A 16,918-nucleotide genomic window follows, 5' to 3' on the forward strand; every position below is an offset into this window, starting at 1 on the left:
GGGCGGCTACGGCGGCCGGGAGGGGCCGCGCGCACAGCGCTCGCCGCCGCGGGATGCGACCGCGCGTGCCGCTGTAGCCTCGCGCCCCGGGAGGTCGCCGCCGCGCGCGCCCGCCGCGCCGCCCTCCGCCCGCGGGAGCTCGTCGGAGTAGGTCCCCGGAGTAGGTCCCCGGAGTAGGTCCCCGGAGTAGGTCCCCGGGAGGGCGCGGGGCCCGCGGGTGGGGGCGCGCACAGCCGCAGCGGCGGCGCGGGGCTCCCGGGCGCGCGTCCCGGGCCGGGGGCGGGCGGGCGGGCGGGGGTCTGGAAGCGGGGCGGGGGGCGCAGGGCTCGGCTGGAGGCGCTGGCGGGGCAGCCCCCGCTGCGCGGCCCCGCGCGCCCCCTTTCCCGCCCCGCGCGCTCCCCGGCGCCGGGGCGCAGAGGGCGGGATTGGGAGCAGAACCTGTCTCTGTTCGCGCGCGGGGCTGGGCGGAATCCCTGCCGACCCCAGCCCCCGGCGGGGCTCCCGGGAACGTGCTCTGCTTCCTTTCGTAGGAGAGCGCCTGGCTAACGGGCTTCCCGGAGCGGCGCTGCGAGATACTTTCCCAGCAGGTGTGACTCGGTCACAGTGTTTCCCTGCGGGGGAGGGGAGACCAGGTGGCCTGGGGGTCCTAACTGAGCGTCTGGCGTGGAACCCGAGTTGGGACTGAGGGCCTGCCGGGGTGCAGCGTTTTCTGCCGAGACCCGAGTGGGGAGGAGCAGAGGGGGCGCTGGCATGAAGGACCTGCCCCGGGAGGGCCCAGAGCAGGTTTCGGGAGGCGCCGGTGCTGGTTGAGCGGCTCCGCGGGCCTGGAAACAGCCCCAGGGCCGAAGGGTCCTGCTTGCCCTGGAGACAGGGTTTGATCCTGGGCTCGGCACTAAGCAATTCGTTACACGTTTAACCAGCTTCACTAGCCGGGGGCTGAAAGCACCAAGGACTTGAAAGGAACTGAGCAACTCCTTTGTTACTTTCTAGCCTCCTGGTTTGTCTTGACTCTGGAGCTTTGAAGTGATTACCAAGGTCAGGTTCCTTCAGTTTAGTAAAAAGCTTTACGGCGAGGAAGGACAGCTTTTCTCATGCTTATCACAAGAAATTGGTGGGGGCAGGATGTAATTCCAGGTTAAATAATGAAAAATAATTTTCCTTTTAAATATTTAAACCACTTCATTGATACCTACCAGTTTTCTTCACTTGGAGGTGCTGGGGTGGGGGGTGGGGGTGCCCGGGCCAGGTTGTGCTCCGGGAACTGCTGTGCCAGGAATCAGACCCGGACATACGTCCACGTGTGCTGCAGCCGGTTCAGCTGCCTCCCTTGCTCCCCCCCTTGCTCTCCGTGGGGCTGTCTTGCCGCTAGCTGGAAGTCAGGGAGTTCAGATCTGAATCCTCTCACGCCCCTTTCTCTTGCCCTAAGCTCTGTTACGACCATCTCCAATCAGCTTCAAAACCTCTTGCCCAGGGGCTGGAGCAATAGCACAGCGGGTAGGGCGTTTGCCTTGCACGCGGCCAACCAGGGTTCGATTCCCAGCATCCCAAATGGTCCCCTGAGTATCACCAAGGGTAATTCCTGAGTGCAGAACCAGGAGTAACCCCTGTGCATCACCAGGTGTGATCCATAAAAAGAAAAAAAAAAACAAAACAACCAACCTCTTGCCCAGAGAGCAAGTTTCAGGAACGTGGAATGTGTCATCTGCAGGGTTTTTAAATTTTTTCTTGCCAAGGCTCCCAGCCCATTTCGTTCCTGTGTGGCTGTAATAAGTAACCTTCTCAACGGTCACTTGGGGGCTCTCCTGCTAAGCCTGAACTAACAGTTCTGAGTCATCCGCTCAGAATGATGCTCAGTCACCTGCTAACATAATTCAGTAAAAGGTCGCATCCCTCCTTGCCCACCCGGCGGCCACACCTAGCAGAAACGCGGGAACAGTGACTCGCCTGCGTTAACAAGCATAGGGGTCTTCCTTGTCTCGGGGTCCTTGTCAGCAAAGAAAAGCAGGATTTAAAATGTGGCACAAGAGGGAAAAATGCAAAATTGTCTCGCATGTGTGTGGTTATAACCAATAAATGATAGATTCCTTAAGATTAATAATTATAACCGTGCTTGTAGGTTCTTTGTTCCTTTTGTTAATTGTATTCACTATTACTGATAACATTTTGGTGTTGGGGTGGCATCTGGCAATGCTCAGGGCTTTTTCCTGGCTCTCTTAGGGGCCCGTGTCTTGTACAGGCACCAAACCCATCTTGGCCACATTCAGGGCAAGTGCCTCAAGCTCTGGACGTTCCCTCCGGCCCCTCTTGGCTCTGCCGGCTTTTCTGTCTTCGCGCTCAGCCGAGACAGACCGTCTTGAACCTGCCTGAGCCTGACTTCACCAGCCACACGGTCTGGGAGTTATTCAGGCAGAAATCGGTCACTTTGGATCGGTTCCTTTCATTGTGCACTGCCGGTTTCTCTGTCCGTGTTCTGCTGCCTGTTCCCCGGCCTCGGGCTTGGGTGCAGGTGCTGTGTGTGCCGCTCTAGCAGCCGGGCACCGGGGTTGCTCACCTGCACGAGTGCAGGGATTCTGATGGGTCACCTGGGCCTTGAATGCTAATGGCACAGGGGGACTTTTGAGATTCTCTCTTGAACGCTGTGAGTCATGGTCCTGCTTGAGTTTTAATTACTTTTGTATTTTAAGTTTGATTTTTCCACCATTGCGACCAAACCCAGCGCCTTTGGAAATCTGCAAGACACGTAAGGGGCCGGAAGGGGCAGATAAGTGACTTCGAGTTGTCTGTTGACCTGGGAGAATGTCCCTGTCTCCGGGAGAGGCGCGGGGCCTTCTGAGTTAAACGCACCCGCCCTCCCTTAGTAAACTGGCCCCAACCCCCTGTGAGTTGCATCATTGAATGTTGTGCTCGTGAAGGTTTTGCTTTTAAAGATAAATGTATGACTCCTTGATGGCTTCTTATCAGTCAATGACTTATAGACTTGGTTTATATCCAGGGTCTTAGGAACACGTCTCCAGTGAGGAGGGGTCACGAGTGGAAACAGCCACAGAAGCCCCGGCCCTGCCTTTCTGGGATGGAAAACTCCTTTCACAGAGAAAATTCAGGATGGCCTCTACTGCTGCTTCTTTCCCAGGCCGCCGTGCCCAGCTGTGGGGTTGGTGTGTCAAAGAGGAATCCGGAGTGAGCTCCCTTTAGACACCGCAGTTGGCATTTGGCTTCACCCCACCGTTTTGTCTCTCCCGCGCCCTGAACCACTCGGCTCGGACGGCGGGTTTCCCTGCCGGGCCCGAGGGCGGGGGGGCCTTCCTTCTCGGCTGCGTGTCCCTAACAAGGGGCGAACGCTGGGGAGAAAGATCCAGGTGGATCAGGCTCCTGGGTGCAGGCAGGCAGCTGCGTGACCTGTTGCTGGCCACCGGCCTCCCAGTCCAGGATCCTGCAGATCGTCTCACCCGGGCTGTTTCCAGGGGAGTCACAGCCAGGGCTGGGGCCAAGCTCTGGGCAGGACACAGGCCGTGCCAGACCCTGGCTTTGTGCCCAGCACCACACGCCACCCACTGCCGCCACATCACCCCGTGTGGCCCTCCTGGCCGTTGGGACCGCCGGCTGTCACACCGCGCCGTAGGGCCAAGCAGCCCGGGACAAGCTTTTGATTTTGGTTTGTGCTTTCGAGCCACACCCAGCGGTGCTCAGGGCAACTCCCGGCTCTGGGCTCAGGGATCACTCCTGGTGGGGCTCGGAGGACTTCATGGGGTTCTGGGGATTGAACCCAGTTTGGCCACGTGCAAGGCAAGCGCCCCACCTGCCGTCCTACCACTCTGGCCCCCCAAAGAAAAATCTTCAGAGCAGCAGTATTGATAATATTGTATTGAGTGAAGCCACTTCTGTGACACCAGAAAGACCCAGTGGAGCCTTGTGATGCTCCGGAGACTGCCCCAAAGCTCAGGGACACTCGCCTGCCACTTGCAGGGAGCCGGGGGCTTCGTCAGCCTTGAGCCCCCCTTCCAGGTGATTGTGGGTATTGCCACGATCGTGTCCACCTGTCCTCCTTCCTGGGGCTTATTTGGTGTGGGGGCCACACCTGTGACTCGCAGGGCTCACTCCCGGCGGTGCCCAGGAGACCTTGTGGGATGCGGGGTCGAGCCTGGGTTTGCCATGTGCAAGGCGGAGGCGCTCCCTGTTGAACAAGCTCCAGCCCCACGTACAGTCGCCCTTTGAACTGTGAATCCTGCTTCTCGGGCTTCCTTCTCAGGGGCCCCTCCACCTTCCTTCGGCCGCAGCTCGTCCACTGTCTGTCGGTTAATTTGCCTCCCTGGGACCCCCAGATCAGTGGAGTCACGTGGTTCGGCCTGTCCTGTGCTGTCTTTCGCAGCCTTTCAAGGGCCCACACATGTGGTCGCATTTCATTGGTCCACGGGGCCGTGTTTGGTTTCTTTCCAGGATGGATGCCCCTGACGCTGGCAGGGCTGGGCTCCTGCCCGTAGTCTCTGCTCTGCTAGACTGTCTTTCGGTTATTGTTCTGTGTGAGGTTTATCTTTACATATTTCAAGCGCAAGTTTTCTATCAGGTCTCTCATTTTTGCCCATTTTGTGAGTTTTTATTCACTCTTCTTGGCAGTGTCCTTTGAAGAAGAAAACATACGCTTTGGGTTGGGTTTTTTAGGGGGGCTGAGGGTGGGACTGTTCCCGAGTCTGCTCAGGGGTCCAAGTGTGGTGCCAGGGACAAGGCACACACTCACCCCAAGCAACTCCTTAGTTCTTCGACCCCTGAAAGTATTTCATTCTGCTCAAGTCCAAAATTTTCTTTGGTTGCTGTGCCGTAATTTTTTTTTTTTTTTGGCTTTTTGGGTCACACCCGGCGATGCACAGGGGTTACTCCTGGCTCTGTACTCAGGAATTACTCCTGGCGGTGCTCAGGGGACCATATGGGATGCTGGAAATTGAACCTGGGTCAGCCGCGTGCAAGGCAAGCGCCCTACCCGCTGTGCTATCGCTCCAGCCCCAACTGTGCCGTAATTTGGTATCTACAAAGTACTGCCTCACCCAGGATCATGAAGATTTGGGGGTGGGGGGTGCTACCCAGAGTCTTCGTGACCCATTGGCCTTCCACTACAGAGATGCTCCCAGCCCTTTGACCTTTCTCGAGCACAGGATCAGAAAGGTCTAACTTTACACCTGGTCTCAGCCACTGAGGGTGATTTCTTTATGCAGCGTAAGGTCGAGGCTCAGCATCGCTCCTCTGCCCGTGTCTGTCGGTTCCGTTTGCTGGAGAGACTGGCGGGTTCTTCGGGAAGCCAGTTGATCGTTCATCTGTGGCTTTAATGGAAATCAGGAAGCATGCATCTTTCAACTTTGTGCCAAGATAGTTTTGAAATTGAGTTTTTAACTCCCTTAATCACATAATGACAAGCAGATGGGGCATATTCCTGAGAGCCAGCCTCGGCAGGCCCAGGCCCGCCTGCTTCTCTGCCCGGAGCTCGTCCTTCACCCGGCCCACAGTTTCGCGCCCTGTGACACGAGCAGCCGTTTTCCTGTGACCAGTGTCGAGAGTCGGGCTGTGGAAAGAGAAGCGGTGGGCCAGAGACGGCCCAGTGGGCCGATCATGTGCAGTCTGCACGGGGCCCCGGTTCCGTCCCCCTGCTCCATGGCCCCCTGAGAGCTGCCGGGAGGACCCCCAGGAACAGCCGGGCTTGGCCCAGACACCAGAGGAGAAAAACCAAGTGTCCAAGAGGTAGTTTGGGAAAGATTTCCTCCCCAGCGGGAGACAGGAGTCCGGGCAGAGTTGGGGGGTAGAAATAGCACACTTGGGAACGCAGAGGGGCACTTGCAGGGCCGGGGAGGGGTGAGTCGCGGCTCGTCGGGCTCCTGAATCAGAGCTTCTGTTGGTTTGGGCGAGGCTGATCAGCGTCATTCCAGGAGAAACTTCGGCTGGGCTGGTAACTGCCTCCAGGTTTCTAAAAGAAATGTGAGCGATCTTTTCAGTCTGTAATCCCATACACAGCCACACCGTCGTCAGCTTGCAGGTAGAAAAGCTGTTTGTAGACCGCGCGGGTTCCACTAGTGAAGGCGTCGCCCAGCTACGAGGCAGAGTGTAGCCCTTGGCCAGGGAGTCGGCGGCTCCCTCACGCCCGGCGGTGTCACCTCACGTGCAGCCAGACCGGGACAATCAGGCTCCAGCTTCCGACAGGGGTGAACCTTAGGAGACACGCAGGGGTACCTGAAGGCACGGGCCAGGGCGAGCAGCGGGGTCAGCACCGGGCTCTGACGCAGGGACCTGAGGTGGTTGTGTCAAGCAAAGTCAGCCAGAGAAGGGCAGACAGTGGCTGGGCAGTCTCACTCCCAGCCTGGAATATAAACAAGCCTGAACTAACACAGCACTGCCAAAGGCACCGCGAGAAAGTGCTGGTGGTGGTGAGGGTGGGAGGGGTGGGGCCCCTGGGGCATCCTCCCGGGGAGACTGGGAGTAGCCCCGCACTTAGAGTGTCCGCCGGGGCCAGTCTGCAAAAATCTCACTTGGAAAGAAAGGTGGTTTTTTTCTGTTTTTTGGAAAGAAAGTTTCAGGGGTAAATCTCAACCAGGTTTCATGAGATTAACGAGTGTTAAAAAGAAGGGCCTGAGAAAGCTTCCTTGGGAAGTGCGGGGACCGAACGGAGCTGAGCAGCGGCCCAGAGGGGGCTAGAACCTTCCAGCACCTTCCAGCTCCTTCCAGCTCTCTGCCAGGAAAGGCCTTAAGCTTTGGCCCCAGACGCCTGGTCACACTTTTCAGCCGCGGAGGGAGTGGCCGGGCCCTCGGCAGCTCCTCCCTGCAGGCGCCTGCCGGCCTCGGCTTGACTCTCCACAGCTACCCCACGTCTTGCCACGACAGGGTTTCAGTAACGGCGTAGGTTTTGTGGGGTCTTCTTGAGTTAGGGGGTCCCACCCCACAGTGCTGGAGGCTCTCCTCGCTCTGCTTGGGGCGTCGCCCCTGGTGGTGCCGCAGGGATCGAGCCCCAGTGCTCGGCCAGTTGGCTCTGGGGCCGCGCTCGTTTGCCGTGTAATTGCTTTTCCCTGTGGCTGTGGCCGAACGCTCTCCCAGCTGTGCTCGTTCTCTTGCAGTGCGATCCTCTCTCACCGGAGAAACGAGGCTGACTGGTTTGAAAATGGAAAACCAGGAGACAACAGCTTCTTCGAAGAACTCCAGACAGACTGTTCTCTCGGAGGAGGTAAAGCCCCCCCTCCCCCCCCCGAGTCCGGAAGGAAGGAATGCCCGGGCGGCGTGTTGGGTCTAAGCTGTTCCTAACTAAAGTCGGTATGGGGGTCGGAAGGAGGGTTCAGGGGTTAAGGTGCTCTCCTGCTTGGAACCCCCTGCACCGCACGGGGAGGGGAGCATCGTCATGCGCCCTGTGGAGCATGTCTCAGAGTTTGGTTTGGTGTGTCACACCTGGCCGTGCTCGGGCTTATACCCGGCCCCAAACTCAAGGGTTACTCCTGGCAGTGCCAGGATGCAGGATTGAACCCGGGTCAGTTGCGGGCAAGGCTAGTGCCTCCCGCTGTCATGTGGCCCCTGGATCCGTAGCAGGAGTGACCCCTCTTCACCGTACACGTTAGGGGCACACATGGTTCTTGTCACAACCACTTCCACTTGCACGCGAAGGTTCCCCGGTGGGAGAATGAGTCATGCGGGAGCCTTCGGGCCGAGTCGTTTCCATCGTGGACTTCCTGAGTAGCTTAGTACTGCCCCGGGCAGACACCCCCCGGACACGCATGCCACCGCGAGCCCCAGGCAGAGACCCCTGAACACACGTGCCACCGCGAGCCTCGGGCAGACACCCCCAGACACGCATGCCACAGTACTTAGTAGTACCCTGAGTAGCTTAGTATTTCCCCGCAAGCGGGTGGGAACCTGCGGGTGCTGGGACCCCCCTTCAGCTCTCCTGCAGTCCTTGTCAGTAAGATGCCGTTGCACTGTCCACGGACTCATCATGCCTGTGACTGGTGCTCGCCCAGAGGCCAGCACTGAGCAACTCCCCCTCCCTGTGCTCTCCCCACGTCCTGTCCACTCCCCCTTCCCTGCTGTCTGGGGCTCTCCCTCTCGGACTCTCTCCCAAATGCCCCATTGAGGACACAGTGTTTCCTGTTTAGAAATGAAAGCGCACGTACACAACACATACACACTTATGCATGCACATGCACGCACACGCATGCATGTGTGCACGTGCACACACATACACACGAACTAGGGAGAGCTGCGTGGAGTCTCCAGGGCAGGCAGACACCTGCACGATGAGCTGCTGGATTCGAGACATGCCAGGTTAACTGTCTGATCTGCTTTTAGTTGATTGCAGAAGGAGAATGGGTCAAACTTGAAAGAACAACTTACATGGATCCTACGGGTAAAACGAGGTAAACCTCCTTCTTGCCTTTCCTAGTGCTTGGCTCGGGGCTTTGCCAGGAACTTGAATCCTTTCTTCATTGTAATTTCCCCCTATTTCCAAGGGAGGAAATAGGGGGAAATTACATTGTAAGCTCGTTTTAAATAACTTCGGTGTTTTCCCATTATCAGTGTTTTGTGTCTAGTTATGCAGTGGTCAGGGTAGAATTAATCTCCAAGTGAATGTAGAGGTGAGACAGTAACCAATCAGGATGCGAACGTCACGTCATCCGGCCTCAGCAGATCCGTGTAGACAGAGAACTTGCTCTGAGCCTAACTTGGTTGAGAAAGCAGCAGGAAAGCTGTTGGTACTGGTTGCATCCTTCTAAACGACTTTTAATCTGTTTTGAAATTTACTGGATAGAAGGAGCGTGTCAGTCCCTGCAGGACCGGGGCCCGAGGCCCGTGGGGAGGGTGCGAGGCCAGGTGGGAGCCCTGCTCCTGCTGAGCATCAGCTGCGCCCTCCGAGCAGCTCCCTGCACCTGGTGTCTCAGCTTTGAATTAGGAGGGTCCAAAAGAACATGACTGGGTTTGAGGGAAACGTAGGTTTTATTGCTTCTAGCTTGCACGTGGAAATGCGGCTTGGGAAGAATGCTGTGAGGCAGCTCACACTCTCTACCAGTCGCCCCCACGTGCACACACAGAACGCCCAGACATAGAGGTATCACACCCGCTGTCCCCAGAGCCCACCCTGCGCTCTGAGCTAAGGCGACTCTCCCTTACTTTCACACTTACATGTGGAAATTGTTCCTCAGAACTTACAGTGAAAAACTTAAACAACGTGAGCATCTTGGAAACAGGAAGTGCTGCATGCATGTATTCGCCGGGTAAAATCCGCACCAGCCTCCCACAGAGGGGATTGTGGAGATGAACTAGCAGGATGGGGAAAGTAAGCAAGTCGACAAGCAAATAGAAAACTGCATATGTGCCATTTAAATGGGATTATCAGCAAAGCCTAGAAAGAAAACTAGCAACAGATTAATTGCAGCTGTGTGATTACCTTTTTCCCTCTTTTCTAAAATTTCCATTTAGTTTTTTTTTTTTTTTTGAAACTAAAAAAACTAAATGGACTGGAGCAGTAGCACAGCGAGTAGGGCGCTTGCCTTGCACACGGCCGACCCAGGTTTGATTCCTGCGCCCCTCTCGGAGAGCCCGGCAAGCTACCGAGAGTATCCCGCCCGCACGGCAGAGCCTGGCAAGCTCCCCGTGGCGTATTGGATATGCCAAACACAGTAACAAGTCTCACGATGGAGACGTTACTGGTGCCCCTCGAGCAAATTGATGAACAACAGGACGACTGCTCAGTGCAGTTTTTTATAACCAGAAAAAAAGTGTTAAGATAAATTATTTATCTTAAATGTTTTTTTAAGGCAAAGAAAACCTGAAATCATCACTAAACGTAGGGTGATAGACACTGACTTTTATAAAGTCCCATTTGTCAGTATCAAAGCGACAGTAGAGCAGGCAGGGGCTGGCCTTGCTTGTGGCCAACCGGGGCTCGGTCCCCGGCATGCCCCTTGGGGTCCCCCGAGCAGCACCAGGAGTGACCCCTGAGTCTCCGGGGTGTGGCCCAAACTGGCAAAGGTCCCTGTGATGGAGGAGGGGCAGGGGCTCGGGTGAGGAGACGCGCCTGCCCTCGGTGCAGCCTCTGCTGAGCGCCACAGCCCGGAACGATGGCGAGCCGTGGGTTAAGGACGTCAGGGGCAGGTGCCCGGCCACAGACACACGGAAGGGTCTCAGCGTCCCGTGGCCGGGGGACACAAGGTGCGTCAGAGGAGCAGGGCGGGGGCGGGCATCCTCTGCCCGTGCGGGTCTAGTCGCAGGCAGACAGGCCTGTGGGGTCGGTGACGGCACCAGCTCCCCTCGCTGGCTTCCACCTCCCGCCTCGGGCCCTGGCGCTGAGTCGTGTCGGGCCTGGGGTCCTTCCGGCTCGGGTTCCTGCCACAGCACCAGGCTCTGGGCGCCCCTCCCGGTGTCCCCTCCCCTCCCCTCGGGAGGCCAGGCCGGGGGGCCGCGCGGCCCTTGCCAGCTGGGCTGTGCCCGTGTGGGCGCCGTCGCTGACAGGCGCAGCAGCAGGGGGTCCTCAGACTCGGGCATGCGAGCGCGCTGTCCCTGGGCACCTTCGCTGACATTGTCGCCTCTGGTCCCCTTCCACCTTGGGCTGGCTGACCGGGGCGAGGAAGCGAAGGCGGCCTCCCCCTCTCCGGCCGCGCGAGCGGTGGGCCTGGGTTTAGCCAGCCCCAGTCGAGGCTGCATCTCCCTAGCGCCTCTCTCTCAGGGGTCGGCTGGGGCGACGGATGGCGGCTCTGCTTGAGCTGGTGTTTCTCACAGAACCCTTGTTTCTCTCAGCGCCGGGGGTTTCTCTCAGCGCCGGGGTTTCTCTCAGCGCCGGGTTTCTCGGAGCTGGTGGTTCTCACAGAGGTGGTGTTTCTCACAGGCCCGCTGTTTCTCACAGAGCATCGATGCTGCGCGGCCCGCAGGCCTCGTGACTGCTGACTTCCTGGGAACTCTGGCGTCCTGAGCCCCTGTCTCTGTTTCCTTGTTCCTAGCCCATGGGGGATGGGACCCCTGTCCCTCTCCGCCACTGTCTCCTTCAGCGTCGCTCGGGACTCCCCTGTGGAGGCGGCAGAGAGCCTGTGCAGAGGTGCCGAGCTCGGTGGCCTGTCGCTGACTGACTGACTGGCTGCTTGGGTTTCTGCTACTAACAGGAATGTCGGGCACGGGGGGTCGCCCCGGGACGGGGTGCGCTGATGAAAGACCTGCGTGGAGAGGGCGAGCCCAGGGGGTCAGACCTGCCCCGTGCCGGCCCGCCCCTGGCTGTCCTCTGGGCCACGTAGCTCTGTGCCGCGGGGTGACCCCTGGTCGAGCTTGAGGCCGTGTTGCTCGGGGACTGTGACGGCCTCGTGGAGGGACAGCCCTGACCTCCCTTCCTCTCTCGCCCTGGCCCGCACAAAGGTGTGGTGTGTGTGTGTTTATTTTTAAGAATATTAAACATGGGAGGGGCTTTTTTTTTTTTTTTTTTGCTTTTTGGGTCACACCCGGCGATGCACAGGGGTCACTCCTGGCTCTGCACTCAGGAATCACCCCTGGCGGTGCTCAGGGGACCATATGGGATGCTGGGATTTGAACCCGGGTCGGCCGCGTGCAAGGCAAACGCCCTTCCCGCTGTGCTATCGCTCCAGCCCCGGCAACTTTTTTTTTTAAATAGAAACTAGCTGGATTCCTAGTGACGAAGTTCCCTGAGCCCCACGGCCAGGCCCCGCAGGGCGCTCATTGCCGGTCAGCCCGAGGCCAGTCCCGCGGCCGGGCAGGGGCCCCGAGGCCTGGCTCCTTGGGCCCTTTGCAGAAGTCCCCGGGGCCGTCGGGGCCGTGTCCGCAGGGAGCCCCGGGCAGCTGCACGTTCGCGTGAAGGTGGGCCAGGTGGGCCGTGCGGGACCCGAGACCCCGCCCCGCTGACGCTGCCTCTGCCCGCACAGGACCTGGGAAACTGTGAAGCGAACCACTCGGAAGGGACCGTCGGCCGACGGTAGGTGCTGCCCCCGCCCCTGCTGCCGCGAGGCCCAGGCGGGTCTGCGGGACGCCCTCCCGCTGGTCGCAGGGGGCCCTGCAGCCCCGAGCCGTGCCCGGGAGGGCTCCGGCTTCCCGAGCCCTTTCACCCCGTGCAGAGGACTGAGCCCTCCCTGGGGCCGGCTCCCGGGGAGAGTGCGAGCGCCCCTCTAAGCGCCCTGCGCTGGTGGGGCGCTGGGCAGAGTCCCTAAAGCCGCTCTGCTCTGGAGGCGGGGCTGCAGGGGGGCGCGGGCGAGCCCACCCTCCCGCTCCCGCCCTCGCTGCCCCTCCCCCAGAAGGGGCCTGTGGGTGCCGCGCCGGAACCTTCTGGGGACGTTGCGTTGGCTTCCAGGCCCAGCTCGGGGCCAAAGGTCTTGACTCTTAAACAGCACAACGGGCTCTCGCGAGAGCAAGCTGTCGGTTATTTAGGACACGGGGGCCAGAGTCACCGGCCGGGGGTCAGTGTCCATCACCCCGCGCTAGACAGTTAGTTCTGATTCCCCCTTGGCTCAGGGCCTGCTCCTGACTCGGTGCTCAGGGCTGTTCCTGGCGGGCCGGGGCACAGATGCGGTACAGGGTTGAGCCGGGCTGGCCACCCCCGGCCGCCGTGATTGCTTTCAAGCCAGGCGTGGGCGGAGTTTCTATACCGGGGACGAGCAGTGTTAACGGGCGCCTTCAGAGAGCAGCTCCAGGCAGTGGCGTGGACGGGGCGGTGCGTCCAGGCCCTCAGCCAGGGTCCCGGCCTCTCCCCGCGGCAGGCGTGTCCATCATCCCGGTGCTGCAGCGGACCCTGCACCACGAGTGCATCGTGCTGGTGAAGCAGTTCCGCCCGCCCATGGGCGCCTACTGCCTTGAGTTCCCCGCAGGTGCGTGAGATCCGGGGGTGCTCCCTGCGGGGGGCCGAGCCCTCACTGCCCCTGTGTCACTCCTGCCGCCCTGGCAGCCTCTGGGCGCCGCCCCAGCCCCGGGGTGACCCTGCCCACCCTCCCAGCTGCGGGGCGAGGTCTGGCCTCACTGTCCTTCGGTGGTAACGAGATGCTGCCCGGGTCCGAGTGGTCTCCCCAGGGGAGGGGGCGCCCCGCAGTGTCTTGGGCTTAGCTCTCACGTGCAGGGGGTTTCTGCTGGGGTTTTCTTGGAGGGTGGCGGGGGCTTGGGGTCACACCTGGTGGTGCTCAGGGCACTGCAGTGCCTTTTCACTCCTTTCCAAGAGGCCCCTCCCTCCCCTCCCTCGGGGCCAGCCTGGGCGGGGCTTGTCACAGTGCCCCCTCCCCGCCCGGGTCCCTCCAGGCCTCATAGACGGGGATGAAAGCCCAGAAGCAGCTGCTCTCCGGGAGCTGGAGGAGGAGACGGGCTACAAAGGGGACGTTGCCGAGTGTTCTCCAGGTCAGCACCACTGCCCGGGGGGACCTGCCACACTGTCCCTGCCCCTCCCCTCAGGCCAGAGACATGGGCCGGCGGGAAGGGGGCTCCGCACTCGGGGGTCACTCGGGGGGGCTGGAAGCTGGATTGGCCATGTGGAGGCGAGGGCCCTGCCCACTGGACTCCCCGGCCTCCGTGTTGCCACCTTTTCACTGAAGAGCGTTCACTCGCCCCGAGGAGTCTTCACTTCGGAGACGGTTTTGCTTCTCAGTGGTCATTTCTCCCTCACGACCCAAGTCTCCCCTGGCCTGTCCGGGCAGCGCGGCGTGGCCGTGCCAGTGCCCACCCTGCTGGGCCGCAGGCAGCGCAGTGACTGTCGCCCTCCCCGCAGCCGTGTGTCTGGACCCGGGCCTGTCCAACTGCACCACACACATCGTCACGGTCACCATCAACGGGGACGACGCGGCCAACGTCAGGCCGAAACCGAAGCCGGGTGAGTGGCCGGCACGGGTGGGGGGAGGTCCTGACCGATGGCCTCTCCCACTGCCTGTCCTCAGACTCGCAGACTGATACAGCGGCGGGAAGCGGGCGCCCCCGCTCCTCCTCGCGCGGCTGGGGGGTGCTTAGGGCAGAGCCGGCAGCGACCGGGCATTGCTCGGAGACCGAGCTGGGGACTGGGCCACTGCTCTGGGGCCTTGGAGAGCTTTGCTCTGCCGTGGTAGCTCAGCGGGTCTGGATTCCGGCGCTCGAATGCCTCTGCCAGTTCATGGCCTCCACCAGAGCCCGGCACACCCCGAGCCCCGGGCAGACACCCCAGACACGCGTGGCACCCCGAGCCCCGGGCAGACACCCCAGACACGCGTGGCACCGCGAGCCCGGGCAGACACCCCAGACACGCGTGCCACCCCGAGCCCCGGGCAGACACCCCAGACACGCGTGCCACCGCGAGCCCGGGCAGAGCCAAAGTCTGCACGTGTAGTTGTTCTCGAGGTTCCATCGCCCCTCTGCAGCCCGTTGAAATGTCGTTTTGCAAACTAGCAAGCGTCCGCGGCGCAGGCTGTGGAGGCGGCCCTGCCCGCCGCCGTGCACCTTCCTGCCAGGCTGGCTGGCTGGCGCCGGGGACCCTGCTCCTGAGGACGCTCCCGAGGCTGGACAGTGGGACTCTCGGGGTCACGGCTGTGCACCCCTGGCTCTCTGCTCTGCTGTCCTCGGAGTATGGAGTGCCAGGATCGAACCTGGGTCTGCCGTGTGCAGAGCAAGTCCCTCCCTGCTGTCCTCTCTCCAGCCCCGAAAAGGGACTAGCGTGAAGGCGCTAGGCTCGGCCGCCGGCCCTCAGGCCACACAGGGGCCTGGTGCTGGCAGAGCACTGGACCGCGTGTAGTCAGATGGCCACAGCGCGCCTTCTGCGGTGCCGTCCCCCCACCCAGCCTTGCTAACCCCGGCCCTTGTCCGCAGGAGACGGAGGTGTGTGACAGCCCGGGCGTGCCCGTGGGGGAGCGGTAAGGTCTGCGGGCGCGGGCGCTGCCCGGCCTCACCTGCGCTTTCTCGTGCAGAGTTTGTGGAGGTGCTCTCTCTGCCAAAGAACGACCTGCTGCAGAGGCTCAGCGGTGAGTGGGTGCCAGCGCTGTTCCCCGCCCCGCACACAGTTCCGCGGGCAGCCGTCCCTTTGGGCGGCAGGGGCGGGCGAGCCGGACAGAAGGCTCTGGGGCCAGGCCGCGCCTCCTTCGGCCCCCTCGAGGCCAGTCCAGGTCGCATTCTCCGTTGTCACCCGCAAGCCCAGACCGTTCTGCCCCCTCCGCCCACCCCCGCGGCCGGGTGCCCCGTGTGGGTGCAGGCTCGGAGCGCCGCCCCCGGGCGACTGCTGAGGAGAGCCCAGTGGCCCCGAGAAGCGGGCCTGCCGCGCGTCTGCTGGCTGGCGCGTGTGGAAGGGGCCGCTCCCCGGCCAGGCGGGAGCCCTGCCCCGTGCCTCGAGCCTTTGCCGTTCTGCCCTTCCTTCGGAGAGACAGGGGTCACCGTTTCTCCTGCTGGTGTCTGTTGCTTGTGGGCGACCGGCTGCCCAGAGAGCCTGGCTGGCCTCTCCACAAGAACCTGGCCCGAGCGGGGAGGGCTCCGGTCTGAGCCCGTCGGCGGGTGCTTACTCGGCGCCTGCCGCCGCCGTGTTGGGAACAGGATCCGCAGCCTCTCGGCCTTCCCCGTCGCAGGAACAGGCGGGCCCGAGAGACAGGAAACCCCGCGCGGAGGCGCCTGCGGTGCAGCCCTCCAGTGCCGTCCCCACACTGCCTGCGCCCCCGACGCCTGATCGTGGCAGAGCCCGTACTGGCTTGCTCGTGCCTCGGTGGCAGGGGTGGCTTCCGCCTGCTCCTCTGCATCTAGAAAGTATCCACTCTTCTCGGGGTCCCTCCTGCCCCTCCCGCCGGACAGCCTCGTCCGGGCCCGGAGAGGGAAGGTGTCCGCCAGGCGCAGGAACCCGCGTCGCTGGCTCAGTCGGGACAGTCTCCTCTCTCCCGGCCGGCGTGGCAAGAACAGGATGTGAGCTGTTTGCCCCGGGCCGGCCTTCACCCTGACCGCTCGGGCCTGAGATGCACACAGGCGCCCTGCGGCCGTGCCCTGTGCCCAGTTCCACCCTCCCAAGCACAGCTGGACTTGTGTGTGTGTGTGTGGGGGGAGGGGGGGGCGCAGTAGCTTCCCCTCACAGCCACAAGGACCCCGAGGGGATGGAGCTGCATCCCGGCCCCTCCGGCCCTTCTGACTCCCCTCTGCCCCCCAGCGCTGGTGGCTGACGAGCAGCTCGTGGTGGACAGCAGAGTCTACGCGTACGCCCTGGCCCTGCAGCACGCGCACTCGAAACCCTTCGAGGTGCCCTTCCTCAAGTTCTGAGCCCCTCCCCTCGCCAGTCTGTACCCCCCGTAGGTGCAGACCATCTTTTTCATACAATAAAAGCAGCACGGAACGCTTGCGTGCGACCTTCAGTCTGGCAGGCCGGGCCTTCGCCGCACGCTCGCCTGTGGTCCGTGTGAACACGCGCAGACGCGGACTCTGACGGGGTCTAGGCCCAGCTGATCCTCTCCGTGCCGAGAAATGGGGCGTCCCTCTAGGAAATCGAGCGAATCACAACGAGCTGGCTGCCCCTCGCCCCCGTGGTCAGGTGACGCAGGGCAGGCAGAGGCGGCTGCTGTGGTGTCTCCTGTGGAGTCTCCTGCAGCGTCCAGAGTGCAGAGTCCTGCTGCGGAGGTCGGGCCCCTCCCTAACTGAAGTGTCTGCTGCCCAAACTCGGTGTGTGCTCGAGACTGAGACCCCAGACAGTCGGCACTCGTGCCTGAACCAACCCTCTAGTAAACGGGATCTGACCTGGGCCACTGAGAAGCCAGGGCACGGCCCTCCTGGCTGGTGCACGCTCGAGCATCAAATTCTCAAAAACACTTGGTTCCAAAACCCAGTAAGACAGTTTGGGGGTTGCCCTGGTGATGAACTTGGAGCCCGGGGGGGGGGGAGGGGGGAAGGCTCTTCCTCCCTCCCCTCCAGGCTGAGCTGAGGCCCCCAGCAGCCAGCCTTCCTGGGAGCCGCTTAGCCAGGCCCCTCGGAACGTGCTGGAACAGTCACTGGCGCCGGC

General features: G+C 61.5%; 1 protein-coding gene across 12 annotated transcripts; it reads left to right on the forward strand.

The window, feature by feature from the left end:
• The first annotated feature begins 6 nt into the window (after positions 1 to 6).
• On the forward strand, positions 7 to 16,277 carry NUDT5 (nudix hydrolase 5). 12 transcript variants are annotated; one of them, XM_055147249.1, is made up of 10 exons: positions 7 to 147; positions 7,089 to 7,195; positions 8,308 to 8,375; positions 10,953 to 11,047; positions 11,880 to 11,929; positions 12,708 to 12,815; positions 13,237 to 13,332; positions 13,700 to 13,801; positions 14,862 to 14,915; positions 16,076 to 16,277. In XM_055147249.1, the coding sequence occupies exons 4-10, from the start codon at positions 10,956 to 10,958 to the stop codon at positions 16,183 to 16,185; spliced, it is 612 nt and encodes a 203-aa protein (XP_055003224.1). In that variant the 5' UTR covers positions 7 to 147; positions 7,089 to 7,195; positions 8,308 to 8,375; positions 10,953 to 10,955; the 3' UTR covers positions 16,186 to 16,277. The 12 variants fall into 12 exon arrangements, with proteins under 12 accessions (XP_055003224.1, XP_055003216.1, XP_055003227.1 ...); XM_055147245.1 differs by lacking the exon at positions 10,953 to 11,047 and adding an exon at positions 531 to 587 and having other exon boundaries at positions 13 to 147; XM_055147239.1 differs by lacking the exon at positions 10,953 to 11,047 and adding an exon at positions 531 to 587 and having other exon boundaries at positions 22 to 160.
• The last annotated feature ends 641 nt before the right edge of the window (positions 16,278 to 16,918 follow it).

The sequence above is a fragment of the Sorex araneus genome, chromosome 9 (genome assembly GCF_027595985.1).
Source record: "Sorex araneus isolate mSorAra2 chromosome 9, mSorAra2.pri, whole genome shotgun sequence".
Taxonomy (NCBI): Eukaryota; Metazoa; Chordata; class Mammalia; order Eulipotyphla; family Soricidae; genus Sorex; species Sorex araneus.

Excerpts from the sequence above, each read along its gene's own strand:
- NUDT5 (XM_055147241.1), top strand. Across the intron at positions 12,816-13,236 it reads CTGCCTTGAGTTCCCCGCAG|GCCTCATAGACGGGGATGAA; the intron begins GTGCGTGAGATC and ends GGGTCCCTCCAG. Across the intron at positions 13,802-14,861 it reads CAGGCCGAAACCGAAGCCGG|AGTTTGTGGAGGTGCTCTCT; the intron begins GTGAGTGGCCGG and ends TTTCTCGTGCAG.